We start from the raw sequence: 10,527 nt of genomic DNA, 5'->3' as shown, positions 1-10,527 counted from the left end.
CAGCCTGGCCACATGGATGGTAAGCCTAGGGCTACCGAATTCCCACACCAGCTGGCTCCCTGAGCCAACAGAGTATAGGCATCCAGGGTGCAAGTTGATTAGGGAGTCTGGCTCAGTGACAGACAGCCTGGAAGCCCCAACAGGAGATGGGGATCTCTGAACTTCCAGGCTCCCTATGGTACTGGGAGTTCAGATCCTGAGAGCAACAGCTTGAGGCTGGGCTGCCATTCCCTCATCAGGAAGTATGGAACCCCCGAGAGCTCCAGCTGGAGCTTTCATGGCTTCCAGGCTCAAAATTAATTTCGTCAAAGGATGGACGGAAGGGTTTGCCTAGATTTATTTGTTCTTTGCCATCAGCTTTATGCAATGATCCGCCAAGGATTTTTAAAAAGTGTATATATATTTATTTATTTAAAACGCTGTAGGGTGGGTGGTTTTTTTCCATGTGTGCATGCACTCTCAGCAACTCTGGTCTTTCCTGGTGTTGCTAGAGGACCTCCTCTGTTGGATGTATTTATTCAAGTGGCAGAATGATAAATTCAACACATTCTTCAACGTGTCAATCGGCAAAGATAAACCAGAGTTAAAAAAACCCTTCCCCTCTGTTGTTACGCTAATGATCTTTCATTTTGCAGAATGAGGCAATGTGACATACTAGCTGGTAAATCATGGAGCCTCTGTACTTCCCCCCTACACTATATCCACAGAATAATAAAGAAAGCACTTAGCATTAACATGCGTAAATTACTAGGTAAAGTGGCAGTTGTGCCGCCTCTTACTTTAAGTCACCTTTGTATTTCACATGGTCAATATTATGAATACTGAAGAAACCCTCTTTGAAGATATGGCTCCAGTTTGGGCAAATAGAAGATTAGATGCGAATGGTCACAGTTGGTCTGTAAGCCTTATCAGGGCAGAGGCTATCTTATTGTGTGTGGGCAATGCATACCACATAAGGCTCTGGTCAAGGCCTCTAAGTGCTGCTGTAATAATCAAAGGACTATGCATGTTGATCAAACAAAGCACTAGGTAGTGAGAGAGGATTTTTGTTTGGCCAAGATCCCCACTCTTTTTTCTATTCTAGATGCACTCTTGGCATCCTTGGAGTAAGCCAATAACATTCTAGACTTCCTAACATCAGACAAAAAAATTACCAGCAATGCACTGGCTTGTACAGGTTTGGGTTTACAGTCCAATGCAGGGCAAGTACAAAGGAGCTAGCACACATCTACCAACATAAGCATTATTATTTAAGGTTGGGATGGAAAAATCCACTTTGCCATGGCAAATAGGAAATGTCCTGGTGAGAACATCACTGTCCTGCCCTTAAAAAAAAAAAAAAAAAAAGCCACACAAGGTTAACATTTTTTTACATCCTAAATTGTCTCACACACACAAACAGATGGAGTGCTCTAATTCTTGAAATGCCTCAGCTGTGGGTTAGAACTTTCAGAACAAGCTGCAGCAAAGTGAAAACTAACTTAGGTATTTTCAGTTTTACTTTTACTATTCAGAACCCTATATCTTGTTGGTATCACTATTGCAATCAGGTGTTTCATTCTGCGGCAGCTCACAAAGTCTCTGAGCAACAGCAGAGGCTGACACTGAAGCGTCTTCTACTGAGGCTGGGAGCTGCAAAATGAAGGCTAGGATAGTAGAAACACCCCTGCTTAGAACAACCAAAAAAGGGTGGAGTAGAGCCGTCCTTGAAACAGCAAGCCCCTGCCACCTTCCATATCAGACTTAGCTTTCTGGCTATTATGTATTTGTTAAGCTTTCTAAGCCCTGTGTGTGAGTACATGGAAGGGAGTGGTTAAGATATGTTAGAAAAGATATGTGCAGTACAAGATGTACAGTATAGAGCGTAATGGGGGTTAAGTAATAAGGAGAGAAACTATATGGGAGGAGGTAGAAAATATAGGGAAAGGAAACAAGAGACTGGTTAAAGTATGTAGAGATTGTCCTTAAATCAGCTTTGCAAAATTTCTTGGACAAGCATACTGCTCCAACTAAAAATTCAGTAGCCCAAAGAAATGGTCTAATTTGCTGTTAGAGTCCATAGCTGTAGGTACGCCTATCCAAAACAGACTGTGCTCCATGCTAGAACAAAAAAAAAAAAAAAAGGAAGCTGGAAACACACACAAGAGGATGGAAATGTCTTATTGACAAGAACTGCACAATGCAACATAACTCCAAATAAAATGAATGAAGATTAACCTGGCAGGAAAAGAACTAGCCTGCACAGTGCCTTGGTATGAACAAAACTAAGAACATAACTGAAATTGATCTGGGTGTGACACCTGAAGTATTTTAGATTGACTAACATCTCACCAACTCTTACCCAGAAAGATAAGGGAGTTAGATAACTGACATACAGGAAAAGAGCCAAGATGCTGATTGTCTTAGTTGTATGCATTTAGTAAACAACTGCATTCAATTTGCAGACAAGGATGCACCCCACAGTGGTCAGAAGAGGAAGCAATTGTTCCAAGCTTCCCACCTTTGAGTAATATTTTTACCCCTCACTGTTACTATCTTAAAGGAAAACATAGTTAAGGTGTCTTGCATTAACCATCTCCCTTCAGTAGCTGTCAGCAGGTTCACTGTTAGGAAAGAGTTCTCAAGACTAGTCAGGAAGAACTCTTCCCACTGCCTCAAAATTCTCAAGCAATCCAGGCACAACACAATAAATAATGATGGAAGATCGCAATAGCTCCAATGAGATATTTTTACCACACACACGTTCAGGACTTTAGCAAATACTTTCCTTCCAACAAAACTAAAATGAAACACAAGAGTCTCAGTATCTATTCTTAGCTCTCATCCCAGTCCTCTAGAGCCCAGTCTGGCATCTTGGAATTGTATTCAAACTCTGCTCCCTTGTAGCGTAAGGCATGCAGGTACATCACCAGCTCCCTAGGAGATGGGTCCTGCCTTACTATTTTACACTCCTCACACAGAGGGTCCTTTTCTTCTGAATGTCCATCCTGATTCCCACTTGAACTAGCTCCTTCAGGGTTTGCTTCATGTGTTTCTGGTCTGGTATCATAATTTGGCAAACAAGCCAGTATTTCAGCTTCTTTCTGATCCTTAGAGTCCTCAGTTCTGCAGGAGTCTGCGCTTATAGGCGTAATCTCAACTGTTTTAGTACAGTAATCTGAACGGTCACATTCTTCACTTCCCACAAGGGGCTTCAGGTCCTCCTCTGAAATGTCCAAGATGCTCAAACTCTGTTTGGAACGATGTTCTTCCACTAAAGCCCTGAGAAGCTCCTCATCTGTTTTATTAATCTCGCCACCCTTACCCTTAGTAGGACCCCAGGCTTCCATATTGTAGATGGGGTCATTGACAATAGGATATCCCAGGAATTGCAAATGGACCCGGATCTGGTGGGTGCGACCCGTGTATGGAAAACACTTGACCACACTAGTCTTGCCATTGTAACTAAGCCTTTGGAAGACAGTTTTACAGGATTTGCCTTTGGGGTCCACACGACACACGCCCACTTTGTAAGAAACAACCAGGATGGGTTCCTCACAGGTCACTTCATTTTCTGGAAACTCCCCAAGCACGCGGCAGACATACTCCTTTTCCAGCTACAGGGGGAAAACAGAGTGAACATCAGAAACACATCAATCCAGACTCAATGCAAATCTCTCTTGAGCTCCAGCTAAATTAAGCTTAATACTAATCATTCCTGCCCTCCCCTTCACTTACAGATGTGGGGAAGAGGATTGCAGATAACAGGAGAAGCAAACAAGCATCTCAAGTGTACCTCATTATAAAATGAAGTCTTCTATTTAGACCTACAGTGGCTTCTGTCCCATTCAGGTGTACTTTATTAATGGAGTTTGATAACTTCATAATTTAACATTTCAACTAAGACCTAGGAAACTATTTTAACATTAAACCCAAATTTATGTCAAGATTTATTCTCAGATTTTTGTTGTCGCCCCTTACTTTTGTGCCCTTGCTGCAAATCTTAAAAGCCAGAGTGCCACAACTGGGATTGGCAGGTTGCGGGTGTGACACCCTGTACCCCATGTTCGGCACTTTTATATGGTTATGATATATTTTGTACAAAGTATGACTTGTGAGGTATCGTTTGAAAACTCAATCTACTGAACAATACTGTCCTGTCAAAATTTGTGCATCAACATTATATATGGAGCTATGAGATTTTACTATAGGATTGTTACTGAAATACGCTGTAGTTCTGGGTAATGCCCGCAGACCATTTTCTCAAAGACATCACCTAGCATTACCTGCTTAATCAGAGATATACCAGCACAAGCGCAGTAAACAAGAAATTTATAATTCACCTGAAGGACAGTTGGCAATTCACATACGCCATGGAACTGCCTGACACCATGACCCAGCAAAGACTTTTCGAGTGCAAAGGGTCAGAGTATAAGGGAGAAAAAATGCCTCTATATACCTCTCCTCTCCCATCTTTACTCATAGATGATCACTTGAAAGACAAAAGGTGCATCACTAAACTAAGGAGAGCTAGGGTACTGGAACAATTTTTACAGTGGGGGTGTTGAGAGTTACTGAACCAAGGTGTTAACTATGTATATAAAGGAAACCACTTCAACATAAGAATGGCCATACTGGGTCAGACCAAAGATTCATCTAGCCCAGTATCCTGTCTTTTGACAGGTGCCAATGCCAGGTGCCCCAGAGGGAACAGAATAGGTAATCATCAAGTGATCCATCTCCTGTCGCCCATTCCCAGCTTCTGGCAAACAGAGGCTAGGGACACCATCCCTCCCCATTCTGGCTAATAGCCATTGATAGACATATCCTCCATGAACTTATCTAGTTCTATTTAAAACCCTGTTATAGTCTTGGCCTTCACAACATTCTCTGGCAACGAGTTCTGTAGATGGACTGTGCATTGTGTGAAAAAAAGTACTTCCTTTTGTTTGTTTTAAATCTGCTGCCTATTAATTTCATTTGGTGACCTCTAGTTCTTGTGTTATGAGGAGTAAAGAACACTTCCTTATTTACTTTCTCCTCACCAGTCATGATTTTTATAGACCTCTATCATATCCCCTCTCAGTTGGACTTTTCATCTTGGAAAAAGACCAGTCCTATTAATCTCTCCTCATATGGAAGTCATGCCATACCCATAATAATTTCTGTTGCCCTTTTCTGTACCTTTTCCAATTCCAATATATCTTTTTTGAGATGGGGCAACCACATCTGCAAGTAGTCTTCAAGATGTGGGTGTACTATGGATTTCTGGCTTATTATCTATCCCTTTCTTAATGATTCCCAACATTCTGTTCACTTTGTTAACTGCTGCTGCACACTGAGTGGATATTTTCAGAGAAACTCCCTCATAGGTGTTGGAACTGGGGGTAAGTGGTCCTGGCCTAGCCGTTTTTCCAGCCAGTACAGACTACTGAAAGTTTTGGGGTGAGAGAAACTTTTTGCTTTTAAACTTATTAACCTTGGTAAAGTTTAGGAATTTGCTTGTGTGTTTATCTTTTTTCTTCTTTTGTAACCAACTCTGACTTATGCCTTATCACTTGTAAATTACTTAAAATTAGGGCTATCAAACTATTAAAAAAGAAATCACAATTAATCGCAAGATTAAAAAATAGTTGTGTATAAATTTCAGTTTTAATTTCACTGTTAAATAAAAGAATATCAATTTAATTTATTATAAATATTTGTGGATGTTTTTCTACATTTTCAAATATATTGATTTCAATTATAACACAGAACAAAGCATACAGTACTCTCTATATTATCTGTGTACAAATATTTGCACTGTAAAAAAACAGTATTTTTCAATTCACCTCATACAAGTACTGTAGTGCAATCTTTATCGTGAAAATGCAACTTACAAAGGTAGAATTATTTTTTGTTTTTACATAACTGCACTCAAAAAGAAAACAATGTAAAACTTTAGAGCCCACAAGTTGAAGCATAAAGGGCATACAAATGTTTAGCATATCTGGCACGCAAATACCTTGTAATGCTGACTAGAACAGTGCCATGTAAAAACCTGTTCTTACTTTCAAGTGACGCTAAACAAGAAGGGGCCAGCATTATCTCCCATAAATATAAACAAAATTGTGACTTGAGTGATTGGCTGAACAAGTAGGACTGAGTGGACTAGTATGAGGTGAACTGAAAATTACAATCTCTTATCTTTTTTACAGTGCAAGTATTTGTAATAAAAAATAATATAAAGAGAGCACTGTACACTTTAATGTTGTGTTATAACTGACATCAATATATTTGAAAATGTAGAAAAACACCCAAAATATAATAAATTGGTATTCTATTATTTAACAGTGTGATTAAAACTGCGATTAATCGTGACTTTTTAAAATCTAATTAATTTGTTTTGCGTTAATTGCATGCATTAACTGCAATCAATAGACAGCCCTACTTAAAATCTAAAACAAGTTTATTAACTAGAGAAAGATACTGTTTTATCTAAACCAGTGTGTTTAGGTTGAAGTGTTTGGGAAGTCTACACTTGAGACAACAAAGGCTGATGCATATTCATTACCCTTTTGTAGGAATGACGGACTAATTTATGAGCTTGTACGGTCCTGTGGGCTACTGAAGGTACTCAGGGATATGCGGATGTTGTCCTGTATCTATTTATGGATGGCAGGACACATCATTCATGTACTCAGCTTATAGAGACTTTGCATGCTGGTGGCTGTGAGTGATCAGAGCCTGGAGAGGTTTGCTATTCACTAGCAAAGCAATGTAAAAGGCATCTGAGGCTGGAGAGCTAAGGGGCCATAGCAGTTCAGCATGCACCCTGGGGAATGTCACAACAGGCTATTGCATAGAACATTTACAGGGGAACCTGAGTTCTTCAAAACGGAAATAGGGTTTTTATTAAAACACCAATAGCCTCTCAATAACTGTCTCACAAACTAGCACACTTATCTACTATACAACCTACTGAGGCACCCCAAATTCTGCTCAGTGGAGCACCACATTAGCATCTTACCAAGAGCACAAGGGGTGCATGTAATTTGCACCTGTCTTCATCTTAAAGAAAAAGCGCTGACCTACTGAGACCACAGGTCCTAAAATGCAATGCCCCTAGACATAAGCTGTATTTATGCATTAAAAGTTAAAGCAGCCACAGACTGCAATGTAAACTTTGGGACTTGTGTTTGGCCAACAGCCTGTACTTGGACCAAACTTGCTTCAAGAGCTCTTGAAAGATGCACTTTGAAAATCACTTAAGTCCTCAGCTCTCACCTGTCTCTGCCGAACTTGCTCATCAATCCTTTTAGACACTTCTGCAGTCTTGGCAAATATGAGCACACCAGACGTCATGCGATCAAGCCGGTGAATAGTGTGCAACTCCTTTAGGTTATGCTCTTTGCCCAAGATGAAGATGACTGTGTTGTGTCGAAATCTGCCACATGGGTGTACAGGTAAAGACGAGGGTTTGTCCACGACAACCACCTCGTCATTCTCTACCAAGATCTGGATAGGCTGAGCAGTGACAGGAGGCTCATGGCGATGCACTGTATTCCTCAGAAAATCATTATTCTACAAGCAAAACAGATCATCAGAATAGATATGATTTCCCCAAATATCCTTGATCAGCGAGAAATAAGGGATAGATAACACAAGTCCAGAATAACGTGGGACCCAACATTAAGAAACCAGCTAAAAATATACTGGAAAATAGGAATGTATTATAATCATTAAGCATACTGGTTTATCAAATCCTATCTCAAATAATGTTCCCATGCCTAGTATTTCTTAGGAAGGGGGAAAGACTCATAATGCAAAAGGCCACTTATGTGCAACGCTGTCTGAGGGAGATAAATTCATTCCTGACTCCTGCAGGTGAACTGCTTATGCCCTGAAATTTTAACTAATACAGCTCCAAATGCCACCATGAAGTTACATCCAGCACTTTTCATTTAAAGTCACACTTTAAGTTATACTGAAAAGCATCCCCATGCAGAGAAAGCCTTATTCTGCGCTCCTCAGATAAAGGACTAGGTCTTCCTGTAGGTTTGTACTGCATATAGCTTCAGGTCCCACCACAATACAAAACAATTATGTTTAAACGTGGCTGTGGCCAAAATATATTACATTATTTTCTTTTCCCATATGAATGGAAGAACAAAAAAAACCATCATGACATACTAGAGAACTAGGTTCTCTTTATGTGGGCTATTCTCCTCTCCACTCCAGGTCACCTCAAATTAGCTACACACATTTCAAAGTATTGTTTTAATTAGCAGTTTTTGGTAGTCTAGACAGAGGGCTTGCGCTCTAGCGGTTCTTCTACAGTGGGAAACAGGACACCCCTTCCTCCACACACACAGCCAGGCAATGACCGTTGTAGGGAGCCAGCGGTCCAGAGGGGAGGGCTGCTCCCCGCGGAGGCAGAGCGGCCAGCTGCGGCCATGGGGGTAGCAGGAAGGAGTGTGAGAAGATGAGGGGCCGGAGAGGGGAGAGGGGCGCTGCACGCGGGAAGGGATCTCTGTCCCCAAGGGTGGGGAGCATGTTCCTGAGATAACCCGCCCCCAGACGTAAGCTACGGCCGCCCCCACCGGTGCCAAGCCGCGGTAAGGGAACCCAGAGTCTGGCGGGCGGAGGCGCCGGGGACCTGCCTTGAGCACGATGCCGAGGTCCCGCACGGGCTGCTCGTTGAGGCGCAGGCGGCCGGCGCTGGCCGCGGCCCGGTAGTAGTCGATGGGCTGGGCGCGGAACTCGGTGCTGAAGACGTGCAGCAGGCTCTTGCCCACCCAGCGGCCCTTGCAGTAGGTCTGGAAGTCGAAGTGGTAGGGCCGCACCTTGCGCAGCCCGCCCTCGAAGTAGTAGCGGGTCTCGGCGAAGTGCGTCTCGCTGAAGCTCACGCCGAGGTTGCGCTTCCTCGGGGGCGGCACGTAGCGCTCGCCGCGGGCCGGCCGCTTCTCCTCCCCGGCCAGCAGCCGCCGCCTCTTGGCCGGGGGGGGCGCGTCCCCCGCCCCGCTGCTCCCCGGGCCGGGCTCTTCCATGCGGCCGCCCACGGGCGCTAGCGCGGCGAGCGACCAGCGGACTCTCGGGCCAGCGAGGAGCAGCCACGGCTCGGCAGCCCCCGGCGGCCTCGCCCACATGGCCCCGGACTGAGCTACCCCGGCGCGTGACGCCCCCGCAGCCCAGCCAATCACCCCAGCCCGCTCCCGGTGACGTTTAACACAAGCGACACAGAACTCCCCGCCCCTAGAGCTGGACACCCCCCGCCCCTAGTACTAGACATCCCCCCCTTTTCCATTGCCGCGCCGGGTCGCGGTGGGAGCGTGGGCAGAGCAGGGCTGGCGCGTCTCCACCGATTTCCTTTGGCGCAGTTTGCTGGGGCGGGCTGGGTGCCGGGTGCCCATGTACGCAGGCACACACGTGCACGCTGAAGCCAGTTCCGCTGGGGCGGGAGAGGAGACCCTGCTGCTGCGGTGACCTGAGAACTCTGGCCCTGGCTGCTGCGGTGATGTGGCTGCGCCCATGCCTCCCTGTGCTGCAGCTGCCTCCCCTAGCCCCATCTCTTCCCCATCCCATCCCCACGGCCACTCAGTTGTAGGGTTGCCAGTTTTGGGTAGACATGATCGTAGGGATTTCATCACACGACAATCTATAATGAAAAATTATTTTTGAATTCCTGGAGACTCCAGGGCAATCTTGGAAGCTTGGCAATCTAACCTGTATAGGAAACAGGTGGGCACTAGAACACAGGAGGCAGCATCCAGCTGCAGAAGTAGTGACCCAGAGTAGCTGCTGCAACCTGCTCCCCACCTGGCCCCACTATGCCGATAGGGGGCCATTAGGGATGGAGGCAGCACTGCACAGGATGGCTAGAACTCCCCTCCCCTGCAGCTTGGCCTTCACAGAAAATCAGGGGTGGGGAGTGGCACATGCCCCCCAAGCCTCTCCTCTGTTTAAGGAAACAAATGTCCCCCTCAACTCCCCCCCAAACTATGCCCATGTGTGATTTGTATCATATACAGTAATGTGTAGCACCCACAAATTGCTGGCATGAAGACAGCATTGGAAATCCTTTATCTAGATAATGGTACAGCATAAAATGCTACTAGGAACTAGAGATGTAAATTTTGTTCTAGAAGTTAACTGGTTAAATGATTAAAATTATATCTGTTAACCAAGGTCCCTTCAGCTGGGCCCTGAGGTATGGGGGGCGGACGATACTGGGGTCCCTGCACCTGGCGCAGCTGGGGCTGCTCTGGCTGATGTGCAGGGGGTTAATGGTAAGCCTAATGCTTACCTGTTACCCTTTTATATCCCTAGTGGGAGCTTCCTTATTTCAGACCTATTAATTTGATCACCAACAGTCAGGGCCCAATTTGAAGGGAGAAAAGAACTCCAGCTCCTAGAACATGCACAATCCAATTTCAGAAGATGCCACAACAATGGTGCTAATCAGCATCATATGAAACATGGGACCTGTCTCTTTCATTTTAATGAGTACCCATTTTTTCCCCTCTATTGAAAAGAAGTGCCTAATTTAAGATAAAGCCTTAGGAGCCT

The 10,527-nt window shown here is 44.4% G+C and overlaps 1 protein-coding gene across 1 annotated transcript; it reads right to left on the bottom strand.

Annotated features, from left to right (window-relative positions):
• Window positions 1-484: 484 nt before the first annotated feature.
• On the bottom strand, window positions 485-9,151 carry RPUSD2 (RNA pseudouridine synthase domain containing 2). The gene is made up of 3 exons (XM_039538677.1): window positions 8,622-9,151; window positions 7,246-7,542; window positions 485-3,596 (listed from the first exon to the last, which is right to left on the bottom strand). The coding sequence occupies exons 1-3, from the start codon at window positions 9,105-9,107 to the stop codon at window positions 2,814-2,816; spliced, it is 1,566 nt and encodes a 521-aa protein (XP_039394611.1). The 5' UTR covers window positions 9,108-9,151; the 3' UTR covers window positions 485-2,813.
• Between the last annotated feature and the right edge of the window lie 1,376 nt (window positions 9,152-10,527).

Source organism: Mauremys reevesii, linkage group 4, assembly GCF_016161935.1.
Source record: "Mauremys reevesii isolate NIE-2019 linkage group 4, ASM1616193v1, whole genome shotgun sequence".
Lineage (NCBI taxonomy): Eukaryota > Metazoa > Chordata > Testudines > Geoemydidae > Mauremys > Mauremys reevesii.
The sequence above is the reverse complement of the archived record's forward strand: the minus strand, read 5'-3'. Positions and strand labels throughout refer to the sequence as shown.

Bases quoted from the DNA above. Each gene is read 5' to 3' on its own strand.
- RPUSD2 (XM_039538677.1), bottom strand. From the start codon at position 9,107: ATGTGGGCGAGGCCGCCGGGGGCTGCCGAGCCGTGGCTGCTCCTCGCT. The intron at 7,543-8,621 runs GCAGGTCCCCGG...TTTTGCTTGTAG, and splicing joins ACCTCGGCATCGTGCTCAAG to AATAATGATTTTCTGAGGAA. The intron at 3,597-7,245 runs GTGAGAGCTGAG...TTCCCCCTGTAG, and splicing joins AGCAAGTTCGGCAGAGACAG to CTGGAAAAGGAGTATGTCTG.